Source organism: Labeo rohita, chromosome 15 (genome assembly GCF_022985175.1).
Source record: "Labeo rohita strain BAU-BD-2019 chromosome 15, IGBB_LRoh.1.0, whole genome shotgun sequence".
In the NCBI taxonomy this organism is placed as follows: Eukaryota; Metazoa; Chordata; class Actinopteri; order Cypriniformes; family Cyprinidae; genus Labeo; species Labeo rohita.
Window position 1 is genome coordinate 22,098,860 of NC_066883.1, and position 23,557 is coordinate 22,122,416.

The window sequence follows — 23,557 nt, forward strand, 5'->3', positions numbered from 1 at the left end:
ACAAACTGAGACTTTACTCTTTTAATCAAGACTTGTATGGCTTAATATAAATAAATTAGGTCTCTTATTGAAATATGTAGTAGAAAACCCATGAAAGATTTACTGATTTAAAAAAAATCCCACATTGTTTTATACATATTTTGGACTATGGGGGGTGCAATTATTTTGATTTTGTCTAATGCAGGGGTGGGGAGCCTTGATCCTGGAGCGTCAGCGTCCCTGCAGAGTTTAGCTCCAACGCTGAAAAAAATATCAACCTGTATCTTAAAGACCTTGATTAGCTTGTTCAGGTGTGCTTGATTAGGGTTGGAGCTAAACTCTGCAGGGACACCGGCCCTCGAGTATCAACGTTCCCCAACCCTGGTCTAATGGTTGCACTCTGTGAGCTATTGGCACTACCTGTTGCTATTTTTACCACAACACAACTTGGATTAAGCAACTCGGAAAATAAAATACTGATGCGATGACGACACCTACTGAAAGAGCTTATGAGTGGTGATGGATATAATTGCGTAAGCTTAAAGTGTCATGAACCCCCCCTGCCTCAGCAGTTTTTTTTTTTTTTTTTTTTTTTTTTCACACCTCAGATTTATTTGCAGGTTTTTTAAATCCTTGTAAATTAAAACCTTCCAATGAAATTACAGAATATAAGAATATTAACATATTAAAGAACTAATGTTTCACTGATATCAGTGTCGCACCGGCATCTCGGGACTCAAACAGACAAATACATACAGAAACTGCTAATTAAAAGAACAAAATGTTTGCTACAAACATATTTTCCATGTGTGTTGGTAGAACACGGAAAACCAACCGCCTTCACCCAAGCTTCAGCCATGTTATATTAAGCCATACAAGTCTTAATACTCAGGTTTCCCTATAAGAGACATGCTGTATTTTTATTCCTATTCCTACAGAAAAAGAGGAAACAGAAATCATGTGTTTCTCACCAGTACAGGAGGCAGCCTCCAGAGGTCCAGCTTCTTGGTGGCCAGGCGGTGGGTTTTACACTTGGAGCAGTAATACAGCTCATCCTCTCCCAGCTCTTCTTCACTGGTGAAGGCTTTCAGACAGCTGTCCAAACTGATGGGCTCTGCCTGAGCGCGCCGACTCTGCTCAACGCTGGGATGCTCTTCCACTATCTGCCCACATAAACATTAGCAATTAATTACCCGAAACACATTAACAGAATGAAATTATAGCTACTCAGAAACAATAAGTGGTCTGGACTGCGAAAAGAGATTATTTAAAAGATCTGAATTATGTTTCAATTCATTTCTATTGAATGTACAATTAAACATTTGTATGTGCAGACAACTGACAGTTCTAGTCTCAAATGCACCATAAAAAACGAGTGCAAAAAGCATGTCATCTTGAAATTTTACACAACTGATTAACTATGACTTTGCACTTTAGAAAGTGTCTTTTGCAAGTAGCAATGACAGATCATAATTAGCAGTTCAAGGTTTATCAGGAGATTTTGCTTGAGGTACAAACTGGTAGCAGACCCAGAAAACAATTAATCATACAATATGCTTTTAATGGATTTCTCAGCTGTGATGTGAGATAGTAGTGAATCTCCTCACAGGGAATGACAGCACTAGCAGAATAATCATTGGGTTAAGGGATATATCAAGTCCTGCTGTGCGGCATCACACTGAATCCAGTAACTTCACCCTTTACACACTGACTGAAAAACTTGAAAGGCTGGTTTTATGGCCTTTAAAAGGTTTAAACATCCTTATAGCACTCACCCTTTCCTGAGAGGTCTGGTAACGAAGGTGCAGCGCAGTGGGGTCCCAGTCTACAGCAATGTAGGCATTCCCCAAAGACGCTCTGTCTTCATTACAGTCCACTGTGCAGCCTCTGCAGAACCTGGCAAAGTCACCGACAACCTCGGTCAGTCACGGCAAGAGATGTGTGTATGCACAACCGTTGAACTTGAATGTCTTACCTGTACCAGGGACACCAGGCACAGGAATTACCATCTTTCTGCACCACTCGCAGAGTGAAGGGGTACTGGTAGCCCATACTGTCATCACTGGAAAAAGAGTATGACATGCCACATAAGCAAGGACCTCTACTGTGCACATGTAGAGAAGACTCCAAAATTCTGAGATTTTATTGAAAATTTTTTTTTTAATTGAAAGATTTTGCCAACCTTACATTTTTAATGGTAAAACAAAAGTGACCCTGGACCACAAAACTAGTCATAAGTAGCATGGGTATATTTGTAGCAATAGCCAACAATACATTGCGTGGGTCAAGATCGATTTTTCTTTTATGGCAAAAATCATTAGGATATTAAGTAAAGATCATGTTCCAAGAAGATATTTTGTAAATTTCCTACCTTAAATATATCAAAACTTAATTTTTGATTAGTAATATGTATTGCTAAGAACTAAACCTGGACAAGTTTAAAGGCAACTTTCTCAATATTTAGATTTTTTTGCACCCTCAGATTCCAGAAAGACAAATATTGCCCTATCCTAACAAACCATACAGCAATGGAAAGCTTGTTTACTCAGAAAAGCTTTCAGATGATGTATAAATTTCAATTTCAAATTGACCCTTATGACTGGTTTTGTGGTCCAGGGTCACAAATATTATATACATAATCCTTATGAGATGCCACTGACCAGTCTTGAGCATGGTTGCTGGCTTCCTGTGGCGGCAGAGGGCTGGCAAGTCGGGAGACCTGAATCCACACGGCATCATACAGGTCCTTCTTACTTGTGTGAACTGTGCATGGCACAATCAGTGGCATACCAAACAGACTGGGCCTGTTCTTCTGAGAGGACAGGAAGTACAGCTCCGTCCGCATCTAAGGGGACAAACCTCGCACTTAGGATGCTTACGACCATCATGTGAAGTCTAACAGTGAATATATCAGTAAATCCTCACCATCTTTCTGTGCATAGCAATGATGTAGCCAATGAAGGGGCTGTCTTGCAACAGCACAGCATGGCCATTAGGGATACCATTGGCGAGTGGCTTCTCTGGGGTGCAGGGGACCACTGTGCTGGGCATGCCATTTGGAATCAGGCCAGACTTTCCAATGTGATTGTTCCCTGCTGTCCCATTAGCCATAGGTGGTTTTTCTAAGGGAGACATTTATGGGTCAATGACAAATAAGAATGTCCATGGTAAAGCAAAACTTTACCTTAGAGACGTGTATGGCTTAATACTTAATATAACATAAATGATGTCTCTTACTGAAATATGTAGTAGAATTCCCATAAACGATTTGTTTTTTACAAAATCTACATCAGTTTATACATATTTTGGACTATGGGGGGGGGGGTGCTATTATTTCAAAGACATAAAATGGTGAGCTACTGATGCTACCTATGCTATTTTTACTACAACACAAATTAGAAATGTAGTATTACATCACTTGCTCACCAATGGATACTCTGCAGTGAATGGGTGCTGTCAGAATGGGAGTTCAAACAGCTGATAAAAATTTGACAATAATTTACAAATAATACACAGGACTCTAGTCCATCCACAAATGCCTTCTGAAGCGAAAAGCTGCGTGTTTGTAATAAACAAATTAGGGCTGTCAAACGATTAATCGCGATTAACCACATGCAAAATAAAAGTCTGTGTTTACATAAAATATGTGTGTGTACTGTGTATATATAAATACACACAGATGCATGTATATATTTAAGAAAAATATATTATATTTATATAGAAAATATTTATATGTACATATAAATTACATGTAAATATAAATATATGTACACATATAAATATTTTTTACATTACATGTATGTGCGTGTATTTATATATACATAATTAATAGTAAACAAACACAGTAAACACAAATATTTTATGTAAACACATTATTTTGCATGCAATTAATCGCGATTAATCATTTGACAGCCCTAAAACAATTAACTTATTAAGACTTTTTAAACTTCAAACTGCTGCTTTTCAACTAACGTTTTTCAACTAGTTTAGCGTTAAAATGCCTTAATGATTGATATGTTTCTTACAGACATACAGCTTTTAACTTAAAGAAAACATTAATTGATGGACTGGAGTTCTGTGGATTATTTGTGGATTATTGTGATGTTTTTATCAGCTATTTGGAGTCATGTGTCTGACGGCACCCATACAGGATCCATTGGTGAGCAAGTGATGTAACAAATCTGTTCGATGAAGATACAAACTCATTTATATGTTGGACTGCCTGTGGGTGAGTACATTTTCAGCAAATTTTCATTTCTGGGTAAACTATTCCTTTAAGAAAAATGTAGAAGCAATCAATCTGTTACCGGTTATCATTGGAGAGGTGACTGAGGTTGGAGAGCCAGGTACAGGGATTTCAAATGCACACAGAAAGCCATTCACAGAGTGTCGCACCTTCTGGTTATCTTGAGGAAAGTTCTAGACCAAAGACAAGCATTTGTTTAAAAGCCAGGCCACATGGATTTGATTTCATCAACAACAGTGTCTGATGTGGTTAGTTGAGCTGACCTTGATGTTGGACGTGTGAACCTCAGCTAGTAGGATCTGCTCAGGTTTCAGGCTGCACAGCTCGCTCAGCTGTTTCTTCAGGCCCATGTATTTCTCATCCATGTTGAGACGGAGCCCGTACCGCACCGGAGTGGAACCGTCAAGCTTGATAACTGCAAGTCAAAAAATCTTTTATGTGAGACTGGCGCATCTGCTGATGTATTTTAAAGTGTTCATGTTTTCTCTCTGCTTGGCTTCACCTGTGATTTCTAAGTGCATGGAGCTGTCCATGGGAAGCGGCAGCGACAGGAAGTTAAAGGGGTCGAAGCGGGCGCTGATATGGCCACAGGTCTTGCACTTCACCTGGGACCTAAGCTGGCCATGGAACAGGTCGACCACAATAGAGCGATTTCTCCGTAAATGGTTTTCCCAGGCCTGCAATGAGAACAAGCAGATGCCCTCAGGGTAAAGAAATGACTTCCCATTAGAGTATCATCAGTGCGCCCATTTAGGTCCATTTTAGAGCTGATGTGTTGAGCCTGAAAAACAGTAGCTTTACACTGACCTCTGTGGCCACTTCATGATCTGGCCGTCCATCGCTGTCCTTGAGCTCCACGTACGGCTTTTCGTGCACACGATTCAAGTCTTCGTGAAGCCCATCCAACAAGAAGGCCAAAAGCTCCTGGGAGTCTTGCTGCTGGAAGCCGTTGAATCTTGGTGCATACTTTGCTATCGTCCACTACAAAAATAATTGTAAAAATTGCATAAGAATTTTAAAAGAAACTCTGCTGTTCAAAAGTCTCAGTGTGAGTAAGATTTTTCATGTTTTTTTAAAGAAATTCTGCTCATCAAGGCTGCGTTTGATTAAAAAAAAAAACAGAAAAAACAGTAATATTCTGAAATATTATTGCAATTTAAAATAGTGGTTTTCAATTTTAATGTACTTTCAAATGTAATTTATTCCTGTGATGCAAAGCTGAATTTTCAGCATCAATACTCCAGTCTTCAGTGTCACATGATCCCTCGGAAATTATTCTAATATGCTGATTTATTATTAATGTTGGAAATTTATTATTAATGTTGTGCTGCTTGATATTTTTTGGAACCTGTGATACTTTTTTCAGGATTCTTTGATAAATAAAACAAAAAAGAACAGCATTTATTAAAAATAGAAATCTTTTCTAACAATATACACTACCGTTCAGTTTGGGGTCAGAAAATGTTTTCTTTATTTTTATTTATTTTTTTTTTTATTGTAGGTTTTGATATAAACAGGGTTTTTACAAAACCAAAACATCCATATAATCTATATATTTAACAAGAAAAATAAACAAATAATATGAATATAAACATAGATGATTGCAAAAAAAAATAAAAATAAATAAATAAATAAATAATAATAATAATAATAAAAAAAAAAAATAAAAAAAAAAAAAAAAACAGAGAAATAAATGAGTAAATATATCAATATAAAAACAGAAATCAGTATAGCCATAAAAAAACAAAACAATAAGGTAGCCTTTCAACCTTTCCACACTAAACTCTGGATTCCCAAAGTTAAAAATCGTGTTTCTTTTACCCCCAGATAAATGAGAAAAGGGTCCCATACCTTATAGAAATTGAAAGGTTTGTCCTTTAATGCGGTAGAAAAGGCTTCATAGGGAATTCAATTTTTAGCTGTGTTTATCCACTGAATAATTGACGGTATTTGATCTGTTATCCAACATACAAGTATGCATTTGCGAGCACAGTACAAGAGAATTTGGAGAAGGTGAATCCCTTGGAATTTGAAGGGAAATTCCTGACTTATGCCTAGTAAACATGCTTTTGGTCTGAGTTGTAATGGACAGCGGATTTGATATTCTCAAGTTCCTTTAGGACGCCCATCCAGAATTGTTGGATCTTCATACAATTCCAAAAACAATGAATAAGGGTTCCCTCCGATCCTTTACATTTATTACAGAGATTAGAAAGTTTAGGGTTTATCTTATGCCTTTGGGCTGGAGTCACATGAAGCCGGTGAACATTCTTTATTTATTTGAAAGAAAATAATACTTTTATTCAGCAAGGATGTGATAAAATTATAAAAAAAAATGATAGTAAAGTCTTACATTGTTCTAAAAAAAAATTATATTTTGAATAAATGCTGCTCTTTTTAAGCTTTTAATTCAAAGAATCCTAAAAAAACCATCACAGGTTCAAAAAAAAAAAAAAAAAAAAATTAAAGCAGCACAACTGTTTCCAATAATGACAATAAATTCGCATATTAGAATGATTTCTAAAGGATTGTGTTTGACACTGAAGACTGGAGTAATGGCTGATGAAAATTCAGCTTTATATTATATAACAAATTATATTTTAAAGTATATTAAAATAGAAAACTGTTATATTAAATTGCAATAATATTTCATAATATTACCTTTTTTTTTTTTTTTTTTAAATAAATGGAACTTCGACATCTTTAAAAAAACATTAAAAATCTTACTGATCCCAAACTTTTGAATGGCTTTGTATTGGTTTGATGCTCATGATTACAGAGGTGCTAACAACTCACCCGGAGTTTCAGAGGTGCAACGTTCTTCTGGGTGCCGCTCCAGAGTTCCTGTACCAAATCGCCATAGCATTTGGCCATGTGACCACGCATTCCAATTGGATTGGTTCTGTCAAGGCAAGACACAGCTCACTGGTCAAGAGGTATGACAGATATCATATTCAAACCAAGCATTTTTCTCCTGATTAACACAGCAAACATGAGGAAAATGAGCAAGGGGGTTTTCTTTGCCATGCACAAATCTCCCAATTGCGTGGATTCCAGTTGACAATACTGGATTTTACCCACAAAGGCAACAGTAAATGTGATTAAACACAAGTCTCCGTACCTGTTAAGCTCATAAAGGTGTCGCCCTGAGATGAAGTACTCAGTGAGGGGCTTAGTATTGCTTACACACTGAATACTGGAGTTCATGAAGCACGTGTTACCCAGGTTACTTAAACCTGTGGCACCTTTCTCGGTAGGAACTGCAAGAGAAACAGCAAAATTTATACACAATTATGAGAGACTGAAGGTTTAATTAAATTTAGAGTTCACTGGCACAACCACTTGAGTACTATCTCCATAAAGTTCAATTATTCAGTATTTCATAGAGTTTGATGGCAACATAGTGAGTCTTTAAATGTCACAGCTGATGTCTGTCTTGAGATGACTTTTATATTGCTTTATGAAATTGCTTCTTGGACTCTTGCTGCTTGCAGGCCTGTGTTAATAATCTACTTGATACGTGCTTTGATACAGGAAACCGGCCTAAAGATTTGTGTTATACTGCCATCTAGGCAAGGTCAAACTCTGATAAATTCTGACATTTGTAGATGGCTTGGCCAGCATCCAATTTGCATAGATTTTTTCCAACACTTTCCAAGACCTCTGACATTACCTTTGTGTCTGTCGATTTTGCTGCTGTTTGCAATGAAAGACATTTCCTCTGGCCAGCTCATATCTTTGTTTCGAACTGGAGAGAGGGAAAGATATCTTAATTACTCTTCCTTTTCCATTGGTACAGCCATGCACGCTTTGCAATATAATCCACACAGCTCAGCAAATGTGAAACGAGATAAAACTTCAATTAAGACAGATAAATGTCACAGACTTACCCTCAATGACTAAGTGCTGTTCGTCTTGAATTTTCAAACTTTCTAAAGTGTGATCTTCATCGTCTAGGAGAGTGAGGTAATTCTGATAAAAAGACAATATGATATAAGATTAGTATACAATATAATGCATGCATCATCAATTAAAATGTGAGTTTTGTGACTTGTGGTTTTAAATCTAATAGGAATGAACAACATTTTAAAATATATTAAAATAGAGAACAGTTACTTTAAATTAAAAGAAGTTTTTATTGCATTTTGTATTGTATTATCCAATCAATGCAGCCTTGGTGAGTAGAGATTTCTTTTGAATGGTAATGAATACGCTACCATTAATCTTGGGCCCTAAGACTTCCATAATGCGGAAAATGTGAACAAAATTGCAAAATCTACTCATAAATATGGAATTTACTTTGTAACGTGGAATGGAATTTGGCAAATTTTGGATGTATAAATAAAAAGTGGACTAGCGTCTGTGAATATTAAGCGCAAAAATACAATTTAGAGAGTCACTTCACAGGAATTTTACTGTTTCTTTTGAGAAAACCTATCGTCATATCATATACAAACAGAAACTTGAAAGAATTCACAGCAACCCATCAAAATAAAAGTTTGGTTTAACTTCAACAAACTGAGACATAAATATATTACTTAATGTAAAGATTGTACTACTACTACTAATACAATTATTTTTTAAGGAATATTTACCCGAAAAAATTATTTTCCAGAATTGATTTACCAAAAAATGTAAATACACTACACAGTATTTCTGAAAAAAAAAAAAAAAAAAATTAAAAATTAAAAATACATTTATAATATTTATAATTCAATTAATTAGAGGCACTTTTGATTATAAAAATGTAATGAAACCATTAAAATGGAATCCAGAAAATTAATGGAAAACACAATTTGGTAAAAATAAAACTGAATTGGGAAGTAAAAAAAGGATTTTATAAGGCCTTAAAAATGTAATTTTGTTAAACCTTGTGTTCAAATAAGTTGCTGTAACTTTCATGATTTCAATTAATTAGACATGCTTTTAAATTAATATTTTTTAAAAATGTAACCATTAAAACAGAGTCTAGAACGGAATCTAGAAAAATTAAGATGGAAAAAACGAAACATGGGAAAAAATAAATAATACATTTAGGAAAAAATAAAAAGGATTTCATAGGTCCTTAAAAATTACATTTCTGTTAAACGTTTAATAAACTGTTGTTAAATTGTTTAAGTTTCATGATTTCAGTTAATTATACATGCTTTTTGATTCCTATTTTTTTCATTTAACCATTAAAACAGAGTCTAGAATAGAATCCAGAAAAAATAAAACAGAAAAAAAACTAAATGTGGAGAAAAAAAAAATGAATTTGGGAAAAAGTAAAAATGGGTCATAGCGCCTTAAAAATGTAATTTTTGTTAAATGTTTAATTAAATGCTTTTAAATTGTGTAAGTTTCATGATTTTAATTAATTAGACATGCTTTTTGATTAACATTTTAAAATTTAACCATTAAGACAGAGTCTAGAATGGAATCTAGAAAAATTAAAACTGAAAAAAAAAACAAAAAAAATGGAAAAAGAAAAATTAAAACGAAAAATAAATGGAATTTGGGAAAAAAGATTTCATAGGGCCTTAAAAATGACATTTTTGTTAAACTTTTAAAAAAAAAAGTTTTAATGAAAAAGGAATTTGGGAAAATTATTTTGTAGGGCCTTAAAATGTAATTTTTTTTTTAACTTTTAATAAATTGCTGTTAAATTGTTTAAGTTTCATGATTTCAATTAATTAGATATGCTTTTTGATTTTCCCCAAATGGAATAAAACAGATTTCATAGGGCCACACCCTTAATCACAGTCAAAATGATCTTGAAACACATGCACATTTCAAAATTAGTCTTTATCTTCCAGGAAAATGGACCAAAAATACTGATGACTCATCCTGCAGATTTTTGTCAAATCAAATGCTCTCTAGAATTCTTCTCTCCAAATACCACCAGTATCTATTTATTTATTTTAAAAAAAGACACTCTACTGAGATGCTCCATCCAACCATTCTGGTTTAAATTTAAAAATATGTGAACAAAGGAATTTGCACTTTGTAGCATTTCCTCCCAGTTCGCTGCTGCGAGGTGACATCGGTATCTTTATAATGAGGACAGATTTGCATATGAATGTCTTTGATCAGAGTTTGATGTTCTTTTATTCAGTATCTGTTAAGGAGGTCCCCACCTCGCTGTTGTAGAGCCAGAGGCGCATGTCCTCTTCTTTGATGCGTAACCTCTGGGACAGGTACTCATGAATGTCTTTAATGGTGCCCATCCTGCTGAAACAGCCTGTGTATGCCAGCACTCGCTTCAGCGGGGCGTTCGGAGAAGGAACGTTTCCTGAGTTGGGAACGAAGCAGCCTTTAGCATTCTCTTTGTCACATGCAATAAAATATTTAGCTGTTTCAAATACAACCCTTTAGAGCTTTCCACCCTTCTGTGTTGTTACATATTCAAAAACTAACTTTAAGTCACTGAGAATGTAAATTTAATGTAACCTACTCTGCTAAATCAGCCAAGAAACACTTTTATGGTTTCGTTTTAATGGAATAGTGAGAAATGTGAAGTTTCAGCCAATCCATAGATCCTAATACGCATGCTATTAAATCAACCAGGAGCACACCGGTCAATATATAACACACACACACACACACATACACATTCACAACCCCAATACCTGATTGACAGACTGAGGATTAGTTGTAAGGTAGCAGCAAGAAAGGGGCAAAGGTCATTTAAGGGAACATACATCAATTCATTAGTCTGGGTGATTTAAATAAAAATCAAGCTTTCAAATTTGCAATCAAATTTTCAAAATTAGTCCTTGTAAAAACATTTAAGATTCGTACCGTTGATTTCAAAAAGATTGGTATGATTGCAAAGCAAACATTTACAGGAAATCAAAGAGCACCCATCTTTACCCACACCAAACAGTCTTCTGAGCCCGACAAAGCCATGACAGTACTTTAAATCAGACTATCGCCTACCCACTTTTAGGCCAGCACTGTGTTTTCACTACATTTTATGTTTGACAATCACTTGTTGTTTTGTGTTTTGCAATCTTAAATAATTGGATGTATTTTTGTATGTATTCAATGTGGATTTATATTTAGCTGTCATGGAGTTATATTTTTTTTTTTTTTTTTTTAACTCAGATGATGACTCTAGGTGTTGGCATCAGGATTTGGCTCTTTAGTAATCCAGACAGGTCGCTTTGGTGAGACCGAGCTGGGTGTTTTAGGAGATTAGAGGAGGTGGTCAAGGCAGTGGAGGGAGCCTCTCTCTTGCTGCAGGCTTACGTTACCTCGGGGCATATGTGGAGGGAACATTCGCAGGCTGCTCATACCCATATTGACCCAGATGTTAGATTGAGGGCTGCGTGTGGCCGGCTGCTGGCGCAGGAACAGAAGGTAGCGGGGAAAGAGCTCCAGCTCTGGTTGAGCTGTGACTGTAGACGTGATGACCTGAAGGAAGATGAGACAGCATAAGCACAATGGAGAAACGCACTGGGCTTAACTACAGTGGTGCACTTGTTTAAGAGAGAAGCTAAATTTGAGTTCACAGGCCAGATTTACATGAACATTATTTGAAATTTTAACGTTCCACATTCACAAATCAGTCTGAATGAACAATATAATTGGAAAGACTAATTAAAAAAAAGTAAGTAAACATCTCACACACTCTGATATAACCACTTTGTTACATCAAAATTAAACTTAAAATGGCATGAAAACATAATGTGTGGAAGTTTTTAGTAAGTAATCAGTTTGGTGAAATTAAGTAAATCTCTGTGTCTGTGGCCAATATTTACCAAGCTTTGATGACTGATGATCCGAAAAATTCAAAAATAGTTAAAAAGTTAACTATTAAAAAGAATAACTGAACATAAGCTGATTCACAAATAAAATGTATTGTTTAAATTGTTACTGCCTTGAGTTATTTTGGAATAAATGTAAAATGCTTAAAAACACTAACTTGATATGATTCATACTTGGCTTTAATAAAAAAAAATATTGATTACATAGTTAATGTAAAAATATAAAATAGTATTTTTTTTTTTTTGACAGTGCAAGTACTGTTTATTTAACCAAGAAAATATGACTGCGACATGAAATAGACTATATATATATATATATATATATATATATATATATAATTAAATAATTTAATACATCAAGTCAGAGTATTTAAAAAGATTTAAAAAGAATATTTAAAAAAAAGATTAAAAAAACCTTTCAGCTATTTTTCATTTTATACAAATTGTACACAATTGTGAACTGTAATGTAACATTTTACAATGAAGTTTACTCTCAAGAAAATATGAATCATTTTTTTATGGTGGAATCATTAATTAAATTTAAATTCTCAGTTCATCCTTCACTTGACGTGTCAGCAGAAGATTTAAAATCACCCCTAGAACTGAACCACAATAAGTCTTTAGTGCTAGAGGGCGCATATTCAAAACAAACAAAGAACTAAAGGCATAGTTTGATGACACCGTGATTGAGTGTGGAATCATGGGAGTTGTAGTCTTTATCTCCACAGCCGATGCAATCCATCGGGACTTGGGCAGAAATCATGTTTATGGATTAGCTAATGTATTAAAGACCTAATAACTGTAGTATGAAGCAGGGTGTGGCTAAAAGTCGTAAGAGCGAAACAAGGACTTTGCTAATGAAGGACAAGCGTGACACGCGGCATGAAAGCAGCAGAGCTTTTATTAAAGCAGTCGAGCGCTTCCGCTCCTTCCAGTCATGCGTATGTAAGATAAAACAGCGCTGTTTTATCACGCTAGATACTTTTGAATATGTTGAAAGTTCTGTTATAATGCTACTCTGTGTGTTCGTCACCTGTCTAATAAAATGCATAACATATTAAAGTGTATTTGGGATTTCTCATGTTTTCTACAAAATAAAACTGGAAACCGAGGGTGTATGATGCCATATGCAGGCAACGCAAGGACACGGGCCATTACACTAGTAAAAATAGCTTATTTTTCTGGATTTTGGATATTTTAATTTAAAAATCTGGCTTTAAAGACATCCTATCATCATTATTATCTAATATGAATCAGATGCTAGCAAAGTGAAGAAAATTAATCTGATAATGAGAGGCAATACTGTCCAAAAGAGGGTTAAGTCAAAAAAGAAAAGCAAATATATTTAGGAAACTGGTTTTGTAATATCTGACACTGTTCATGTGACACTTCATGTCACGTCATCAGGAATATTGTGTGTCAAAGCAAAAAAGGCAGAGCAAATGACATTCATTGAAGCACAAATTAAATGCCCAGGGTGGAACCTCTGATGGGAGATAGCATACATACCGGTCGGGGCAGGCTGAGGTTGGCCCCATACCAGTGGTAAAGTGCCCTCCATACCGGCTCTGGCACAGTCTCAAAGTCTCGACCAGCCACCAGCTGTTGGGATTTCTTCAGCCGGCCTCCCTCCATAGTCAACGTGGGCGCCTGGACAAAACAGAATCACACACTCAAGGAGAGTTCATATTGACAGCAATTTGCAATGACAATATGTAACGACTAGGCGACCTCCAGTGAATAAATCACAGGAGGTGTAAGAGTCCTTCACCCTGCTTTTCTCCAATGAGAAATGAGGATGGATGAAGAGGCGGACAGGACCCGGAAAGGTCCCATTTTGACTTTAATACAGCTATGCATTTTGTTGAAAAAAGAAAGCCAAATAATATGGGACGTTACATTAATACAAGACTGAAAATGTGTTTGTGACAAGGCATTACTGAAGCAAGTAAGTTTTATTTAAAAATGCTTTTAGCTTCACATAAAAGCATTCATTTTCTAGAACACAAATGTTACAGACCATTCATCACAGGATTCATTTGTTCTAGGTGATTTCAATTTCAAAAATGGCACTTTAGTGTCATTTTGAGCCTTCTAAAGCTATAATTAGATGGAATAGACGAAAAACAGCTTGAAGGTGTTATTTTCCCTGCAGGTCTATTGAATGCACTTTAGCAGTCATTTTGATGGACAAGAGGATTATCAGTGGATTCCTGGTTTCGGTGGGTGTTCTGAGCTACACTTACCTTCATGGGATCGGTGGTCACCAGAGGCTGGTTGTCTATGGCACCAGGTCTCTGCGCGGCCATACTGTTGGGCAAATGGCCATTGGCGCTGGAGAAACACTGGTTGTTGTTGTCAGAGATGTTGTGCTGCCGAGCAAAGCAAACGTCTGTGGCAGAGGAAGTGGCATGTGGGGTCAGGCCTGGGGAAGTGAAAACACAATATGTAATGGAGGCTAAACGCTGTATATGAAATATTACTAGAATTAAAATAACTGTTTTCTATTATAATATGTTCTGAATGTAATTTATTCCTGTGATGGTAAAACTGAATTTTCAGCAGCCATTACTCCAGTGTCACATCAGAAATCATTTAATATGTTGGTTTTGATGCTCAATAAACATTTCTTATTATTACCAATGTTATAAATAATTGTATTTTTTTGAACATGTTTTTTCAGCATTCTTCAGTTCAAATGAAATAGAAATTCTTAGAACAGAAAAAATAGAATCTCTTGTAACATTATAAATGTCTTAACTGTCACAATTTCATGAGGCCTTGCTAAACAGAAATATTAATTTCTTTAAAAAAAAATAAAGTCTTACTGATGCTAAACATTTGAATGGTAGTGTATGTGGTAACTGCTAGGCTCTGACATCAAGTCTTAAACTGTACCCTAAAAGGGATAGTTCAACCAAAATGAAATTTCTTTTAATTACTCACCCTCATGTCATTCCAAACCTTTAAGACCTTCGTTTATCTTTAGAACACAAATTAAGATTTTTTGAAGGCCCAGAAAAGTAGTAAGGACATCGTTAAAATAGTCCATGTGACATCAGTGGTTCAACCATAATTCCATGAAGCTCTGAGAATATTTTTTGTGCGCAAAGAAAACAAAAATGACGTCTTTATACAACAATTTCTTCTCTTCCGTGTTAGTCTACTGTGTCACATGGACTATAGTTGAGGTCAAAAGTTTGCATCCCCCTTTCAGAAATATTAAAAATGTTAACTATTTTACCAAAATAAGAGTGATCATATAAAATGCATGTCAGTGTTTATTTAGTACTGACCTGAATACGATATTTCACATAAAAGATGTTTACAAATAACCCACAAGAGAAAATAATAGTTGGATTTATAAAAATGACCCTGTTCAAAAGTTTACATCCTCTTGATTGTTAATATTGTGTTGTTACCTGTTGTTCAGAAAAATCCTTCAGGTCCCACAAATTCTTGGTTTTTTCAGCATTTTTGTGTATTTGAACCCTTTCCAGCAATGACTGTATGATTTTGAGATCCATCTTTTCACACTGAGGACAACTGAGGGACTCATATGCAAACTATTACAGAAATACTCATTGATGCTCCAAGAAGGAAACACAATGTTCACCCCCAGGCTCTTAATGCATCATTTTTTTCCTTCTGGAGCATCAGTGAGTGTTTGAGCCTTTTGTAATAGTCCCTCAGTTGTTTTCAGTGTGAAAAGATGGATCTCAGATTCATACAGTCATTGTTGGAAAGGGTTCAAATACACAAAAATGCTGAAAAACCAAAGAATTTGTGGGACCTGAAGGATTTTTTTGAAGAATAGTGGGCAGTTTAACTGTTCAGGACAAACAAGGGACTCATGAACAACTAATACTAAAACAAAAAAGATAAAAAAAAAAAAAATGCTGTGGATCATTCAGGTAACAACACAGTTAAGAATCAAGTATATGTAAACTTTTTAACCAGGCAATTTTTATAAATTCAACTATTATTTTCTCTTGTGGAGTATATGTAAACATCTTTTATGTAAAATATCTTATTCAGGTCAATACTAAATAAACAATAACATGAATTTTGTATGATCCCTTAGGTAAAATAATTAACATTTTTATTGATTCTGAAAGGGGGACGTAAACTTTTGACCTCAACTGCATTTTAACAATGACCTTATTAATTTTAGGACCTTGAACTTGTCAGTTGTGCTGCTGTCTATGCAGGATCAGAAAGCTCTTGGATTTCATCAAAAATATCTTTATTTGTGTTCTGAAGTTGAACAAAGGTCTTACAGGTTTGAAATGACATGAATTTAAATTTTTGGGTGAACTAACCCTTCAACTTTAGCAACTGAGTGCGTACTTACTATTACCAGTGCTCTCTGAGGCCTCTGATGAGGTGGAGATGTTATCAGGGAATTTTTCCTCTGGGGAACTGGGGGAACGGACCACCATTCCAATTCTGTTCAGGACCGGCTCTATAGTTGCTGTAGACTGAGAAGTTCTCATCCCACTGCCCTGCACCGACGGCTGCTCCATGACAATCGATTTATTATCCTGTTTAACACAATGGGTTTTATATTAAAAAAAAAAAAAAATCAGGAATCCACCATATGGTCAGTATTATCAAGAAAACTGGGCAATGCAAAACTAAAATGTCAAATTGATGCCTGACAGAAACAAGGTCCAGCTTGATATCTGTACTATAAAGTGGTCAGATACATTTTTTTAAATCAGTTTAGTCTTTTCCATTGTCCAATTAAAATGACAAGGTTTGAAAAATGATCATAATTTAGTTAGTTGCACAGTATGTTAACAACAATCTTATTTCAAAACAAATGAAAAGGAACGTGATAAATCATATGACCTAGGGGTGGGCGATTTACCGACAGACTAGATTAACTGCTAGAAAATTGTCAACCAGAAGACATTTTGGATTATTGTCTCACTCGTGGTTCATGTGACATTACTGTGGTCACGAAAATGTAATGTTTGCACACAAGTTTACAAAAGTTTTTAAGCATTGCTGTTTAAAAACAAGCAATTTTAAGCTACTGAAATGCAATCAGCAGTGAATGAGAACTCCTTTTGTTATACGTGTGCTTTCTGAGTGCTGTCAGAGAGAAACGTGCATGTGACAACGGTGCTCATAGTGCACGGGAGTACTGAGTTATTTTTGCTGCTTTATAGGCCTTGAAAGTTAAATACACACACTTTGTCAAAATGCCCATCTTTGCAAGTATCATTGTAAACACAGTAATTTAGGTGTTAAGTGAACAGATGAGGGAAAAAAACAAAACAAACAAACAAAAAAAAAAACACAAAAGTGTAACAGTATATTGGATCTGGGCAGCTCTTAAAGTGACAGCAGTCTAATATTCCTGCTGTCTGTCATTCACGTTAATCAAACAACAAAAGAGAGAAAATCTGATTTAAAGCAAAAATAACTATTGTGATGCATATCGTTACCATGAAACAAAATTACTCATATCGTGATAAAAGACTTTGGTTATATCGCCCACCCCTAATATGACCCCTTTTCATTGTTATGTAGAGGCTGAACAGACATATTGCTGACTCACGTATCTGACATAGTCTTTCCATTGCTGCCACCACTGCATTGAGATCAGGAACCAGTTTTGACCGGGGTGTAGCCCGTGCCTGCTCTCCCTCTCCAGCCAACCCCTGTGCCGTCACACAAAATCAGCATGGATAACAAACAGTCAGTCAAAGAACTATCATATTTATACACAAGCACCAAAATAACCTTACAAAACACTCCTTCTGTCACAAGACATCAATGCTAAACCTGGGCCGTATAGCCAAACAATAAAACAGACACGATGATGTGGTACAGTATTTATAGTATCTTTTTGAGCACCATCCGTCCCGCTGGAAAATCTAATTGAAAATGAAATTGTGTTCTCGATCTCTGTCTGGTTTAAACCACTGTTAGACAGCAGTGGTGGTGCGATAGATCCTTATATAAAGACAAAGCCTAATCACGAGGCTTATGGGAGAGTGAAATACAATACATCCCTCATAAGACTTGTTTCAAAACACTGAGAAAGTGCTCCGTAGGGACGCTTTTGAAATAAAGCAGAGTTAGTGATAGGGTAAGTAAAGAAATAGTGTGTCCTACTCTCACCTAATGATCTGGCCTTCCTCTTCAGGGGTAGCAGGACGCAGGCCCAGGACGATATGACACACCTGATACAGATTAAGAAGCAATTTCAGGCCAGACCCAAGTCAAGAACGTGTACATACTTTATTGGATTCACTTGTGTGTACAAATTATATCAAGGAGTAAGAACCAGAAGGGCGTAAGTGACATTTTGAGGGAAATGGAGATATATATTTCAAATGAAAGTTCTTGATGAGCTCTTTCTACTAGCAAAAGTATACTGTCATCAATGAATGTGCAAATTTTTGTTATAAACGATTGAAAAGTTGGTGAAATGTCACTTACGTCTTTATGGTTCTCACCACTCGATAAGCATTTAGACACTTTTTATTTTTCATTACTTCTTCCAAAAATACTGTAAACGGAATCATACCTGAAACAGCAAGTTGAGGAACTCATTGGCGAGGGCACTTTTCACACTCCATATCTGATAGTCCTCCAGGGTTAAATGCCCTTGCTGTGAGTAAAACACAAGATAAAGGTTAGGCCACAAATGACATACACTCATAATAATGTTCTTAAATATTGGATTTAAGAAAAAACCCAAAAACTTAAGCTTCAAACACAAAACAAAACAAAAAATCTAGTAATGTTTCTTCTATTGAGAAATTACATTTAATTTACATGCCAATGTTTTACATTATATTACAAAAACAAACTAGTAATGTTTATTTAAATGAGGAATTCAAATTAACTTACATGCCAATGATTTACAGTAGGGGTCAAAAGTTTTTGGACAGTAAGATTTTTAATGCTTTTTTAAAAAAAGGCTCTTCTGCTCAACAAGCCTGCATTTATTTGATCCAAAACACAGCAAAAACAGGAAAATTGTGAAATATTTTTACTACTGAAAATAACTGTTTTCTATTTGAATATATTTAAAATGTAATTTATTCATGTGATCAAAGCTACATTTTCAGCATCATTACTCCAGTCTTCAATGTCACATGATCAGAAATCATTCTAATTGGCAGATTTGCTATTCAAGAAACATTTATCTGAAATAAAAAGCTTCTGTAACATTATACACTATACTATTTAAAACCTTGGAGTCAGAATATATATATATATATATATATTTTTTATTTTATTAATTAATACTTTTTATTAACAAGGATCCTTTAAATTGAGCAAAAGTGATGATAAAAGACATTTATAATGTTACAAAAGATTTTTATTTCAGATAAATGCTTCTGAACTTCTGAGTGTCACATGATTCTGATGTGCTGCTTAAAACATTTATTATTATTGTCTTTAAAACAGCTGAAATTTTTTTCAGGTTTCTTTGATGAATAGAAAGTTCAGCAGAACAGCATTTAACTAAAATAAAAATCTTTTGTAACATTATTTCAAATAAATGCTGATCTTTGGATCTTTGTACTGTAAAAAGTTTTAAATATTGACAATAATAATAAAACACGTTTCTTAAACAGCAAATCAGCATATTAGAATGATTTCTGAAGGATCAAATGACAGAAGACTGAAGTAATGATGCTGAAAATTTAGCTTTGACCACAGGAATAAATTACATTTTAAAATATATTCAAATATAAAGCAGTTATTTTAAATAGTAAACATATTTCATAATATTACTGCTTTTGCTGTATTTTGGATCAAATAAATGCAGGCTTGGTGAGCAGAAAAGACTTCTTTAAAAAACTAAAATTCTTACTGTGCAAAAACTTTTGACTGGTAGTGTATATAATTTCTATTAAAATGTTTAATTTAAATTTAAAAGGGAGTATGTTATCGTATTTTTTTTCTGTGGTTCTGAAATGCAAGATTGAATTGGAATTGGTATTAACCAATGAATTTTTATTCATGATATGTTTTATGCAATTTGAAAAATGAAAGAGTAATTACTTTTGTTGTGTCATGCATTTTCAGTATGTCCTCCACAATGTCTGACACGCTGGAATCAAACTCCTGAAACACAAAAGCATAAATCATGAAGTATCATCAGAAAATCTATAATTGACATGAAACAACTCCGTTAGATGTAAGAAACACAATGACAGCTCAGGATGCACAAATCAATAATAAATTGATTGGAGTTTAATTTAAATGTATAATCTCACATTAGTCCATACATGCAACAACATGATTGCATCTCATTTGCATTAATCACCTCATAGGCATGTTCACATAAACATAATAATGAATATTAATACTATGGTCATTTGATTGGTAACACAAGGTTAACTGATTAGTTCAACTGTACTATGATATTACAGCTGTTTCTGTGGATTTAAACAGGTTAGACGATCGATTATACAATCAGCTGCTCTGCACTTACAGGGAGAATGTCTGTACGGTTATCCTTCCACACCTCCAGCAGCGCCACCACCATCTCGTGTATCTCATCTCTGGACAGAACGCCATCCCGATCTATGTCGAACACTTTAAAACAAACTGCAAAAGACAAGGAGGAGGAATAAGATGCGGAACTTTCAAATGTTCAAACGAAAGTGAAAAGTGTTTGAAGAAACACGCACAAAAATCCTGCATCTGCCATGGAATAAGATGAACTAAGAGAGGATGATGGAAAATAAAATGCTTACACTTTTGCCTCTCCGCTACAGGGCCCCGACAGCACGCTGAGAGCCCGCAAGATATCTCCTTAAAGTCAATATGATTGTCCCGATTCTCATCAAAGGCATGAAACAAGCCTGGAAAATGGAAGAAAATGTCAGTGTTTAGATTAGCCAGAAAGAGTAATTGGATTCTTGTGAGATCTTCTCTGTCACAAATGATCCAATACATTTCAAAAGCAGAGACCCACTTCTGCTAAAATAAGATGAACCGTGGCTTTCCTGGGTACTGGAGATGTTTTCAAGCCATGTGAGTTGCAAGTAGATGTATGTGTGTATGTGCGTTTGTGTGGCTTAGAGAACCTTTTATAATTGCTGTAATGACTTTTGTCTTACCTTCACTAAGTGATGCGTGAATAGGGGGCGAGACCAGAGGGACAAAGGTTTCCAAATCAAAGCGGCCTGTCCTTGACTGGGCTTTCAATAGCCAGTAGCGCTTTTCCAAGTCAATAATGTCTGATTCTTCTACTGCAAGAAAGGAAACAGAAAAAAAATCAGATTTTCTGTAAAACAGTTTCTTTTAGTGTAGAATGTCAAGCATCAGTGAAGCATGTGCTCTTGAAATTGAATATCAGTCCCAATATCTGTGTAATAACAGCATTAATAGGGCACCATGATTTCTGTGATGCAAAAAGACAGAATTGTGGAATCCATTCATAAAAAATTAAATTTACTGTATAACACGGAATATCATGGAATTTTGGATGAATAAATTAAAAGTAGGCCAGTACACTTAAATCAATACGCAATATGGACTAGCGTCTGTGAATATTAAGCTGCAAAATTTTATTGAAATATGAATCCTGAATGTTTGCATCTCTGAGTGAATGAAAGGCGCAGATGCGTGGTTTCATTTACTTTACACATACTGAAACATGCATGAGGATTGTGGTGTTTTCAGCCTCAAAATATGAGAACATGAACACAAAAACAATCTCTCTGAGAGTATCATATCATATACAAACAGAAACTAAAAGATTTCACAGTAACCTGTCAAAATTTCGGTTTAACTTAAAGAAACTGCGACAGAAATATATTACTCAATGTAATGATAGTACTTCTACGAATAAAAAAAATATTTTTAAAACATTATTTTTTAAAGGAATATTTACCAGAAAAATTATTTACCAGAATTTACCAAAAAAAAAAAAAAATTGAAAACTGAAAATACACAACACAGTCTTTCTGAAAAAAGAAAAATATAAATAACATAACTAAAAGTGTTTTTTTTTTATTAATTCAATAAAAATTAACTAAAATGCTTTTTATTATTATTACATTTATTATTATTATTAAATTTAATGAAAATGGAATCCAGAAAATGAATGGAAAACACAGAATTTAGTAAAAATAAAACTGAATTTAGAAAAATGATGAAACGTATTTCATAGGGCCTTAAAAATGTAATTTCTGTTGAACATTTAATAAATTGCTGTTAAATTGTGTAAGTTTAATTATTTAAATTAATTGGACATGCTTTTTGATGGATATTTGTTTAATTTAACCATTAAAACAGAGACTAGAAAAATAAAATGGCAAAAAATGGAATCCAGAAAAACTAAAAAAACGGAATTTCGAAAAAAATAAATTGGAATTGGGAAAAAAATTAAACAGACAGTTAACCAAAAATTATTTATTCACCCTTGCATCATTCACCATCATGTTTACTACACCTGAAAATATATATTTTTTTATTGTTATTTGAAATAAAGCCGAAATAAAATGTTATATTAAGCATATAAAGCATAAATATTTGATGAAAATGAACAATATTACAGAATGCTGAATTTTGCCAACTTTGGCGACTAACTGAAATAAAATAAGCTGAAGCTTGAGCATTAATTATTGCTAAAACTAAAAGTAAAAATAAAGCTAAATAGAAATGTCAAAAAAATCTAAATGTAAAAACAAAAAATAAAAAAAAGACAAAAGCTCATAAAACACTAAAACTTAAACTCAAATTAAGATGAAAATAAAAGCTATTTCAAAACATGAATAAATACTATAATATTATATAAAATATTCCATAATAACACTGCCACAACTGACAATTTCCTCATACAAAGCTATCATGCTGTTTCATAAGACTTGGAATATAGTATCACAAGTCATATAAATTTCAGTTTTATGGTGCTACTTTGTCCTTTTTTTGAGCTTCAGCTTGTTAGATGGCAACAACTGTGTTAATATTCACTTTTACAGAAAAATTTCCATCTAACTAAATTTTCCTTTTGGATTAATTATTCTTAAAATAGACATGGAATCATCATAAATTACAAACCACAGCTGTAGCAGACAGTAAGTGGGCTGCAGTGAGTGACACAGGCTCTCATTAGATAATTAACATTTATGATGAGTCATTACATAACAACTACTAGGTGAAAGCATGACTCAAGTTACCACCTCCCTTACACCATTTTTAGTTTGCTGGGGTTAAGAGGACCTAGGTCAACTCTTCTTGCTTGGCCATAATCTCTAGCTTAGGCTAATAGGATTGGTATTGCGCCTCCCACACTGACCGTCACACATAAGGCAAGTGTCAAAACAGATGAATACAAATCTGATCTTTTGTTTAGCCCAACGTTCAGCCTCTTCCCCTCTGTATTATTCAAAACACAATACATCTCAGAGAATGCACTTCATAAATAAATAAATAAGCAAACCGATCCATACAAAAAAAAAAAAAAAAAAGAGGGAATGTCCTAGGGGCTTCTCGGGACAGGAATAAAAGGTATATTAATGAACAGCCTCTGGATTGCACTAAAACTCCCCTGTTATCTCTATGACTTCTGCAGCACAGTTAAACCTCTGTGGTTTGATGG

At 34.6% G+C, this 23,557-nt stretch overlaps 1 protein-coding gene across 3 annotated transcripts in view; it reads right to left on the reverse strand.

Moving 5' to 3' along the window:
* Positions 1-23,557, reverse strand: part of usp32 (ubiquitin specific peptidase 32) — a 57,319-nt gene that overhangs the window by 5,612 nt on the left and 28,150 nt on the right. Inside the window, exons 6-30 of one of the 3 annotated variants that reach the window (XM_051129426.1) lie at positions 21,072-21,203; positions 20,706-20,813; positions 20,441-20,556; positions 20,008-20,070; positions 18,518-18,601; positions 18,109-18,170; positions 17,543-17,645; positions 16,334-16,517; positions 14,220-14,398; positions 13,483-13,623; positions 11,461-11,620; positions 10,342-10,496; positions 8,116-8,197; positions 7,899-7,973; positions 7,347-7,485; positions 7,022-7,127; positions 5,033-5,206; positions 4,728-4,902; positions 4,489-4,640; positions 4,287-4,398; positions 2,905-3,101; positions 2,640-2,824; positions 1,955-2,041; positions 1,755-1,875; positions 951-1,142 (exon numbers count right to left, since the gene is read on the reverse strand). In XM_051129426.1, the coding sequence (XP_050985383.1) occupies positions 951-1,142; positions 1,755-1,875; positions 1,955-2,041; positions 2,640-2,824; positions 2,905-3,101; positions 4,287-4,398; positions 4,489-4,640; positions 4,728-4,902; positions 5,033-5,206; positions 7,022-7,127; positions 7,347-7,485; positions 7,899-7,973; positions 8,116-8,197; positions 10,342-10,496; positions 11,461-11,620; positions 13,483-13,623; positions 14,220-14,398; positions 16,334-16,517; positions 17,543-17,645; positions 18,109-18,170; positions 18,518-18,601; positions 20,008-20,070; positions 20,441-20,556; positions 20,706-20,813; positions 21,072-21,203 (3,284 nt within the window). Of the gene's footprint in view, positions 1-950; positions 1,143-1,754; positions 1,876-1,954; positions 2,042-2,639; positions 2,825-2,904; positions 3,102-4,286; positions 4,399-4,488; positions 4,641-4,727; positions 4,903-5,032; positions 5,207-7,021; positions 7,128-7,346; positions 7,486-7,898; positions 7,974-8,115; positions 8,198-10,341; positions 10,497-11,460; positions 11,621-13,482; positions 13,624-14,219; positions 14,399-16,327; positions 16,518-17,542; positions 17,646-18,108; positions 18,171-18,517; positions 18,602-20,007; positions 20,071-20,440; positions 20,557-20,705; positions 20,814-21,071; positions 21,204-23,557 lie in introns of all 3 variants that reach the window. The other 2 variants (XM_051129427.1, XM_051129424.1) reach the window with 2 other exon arrangements.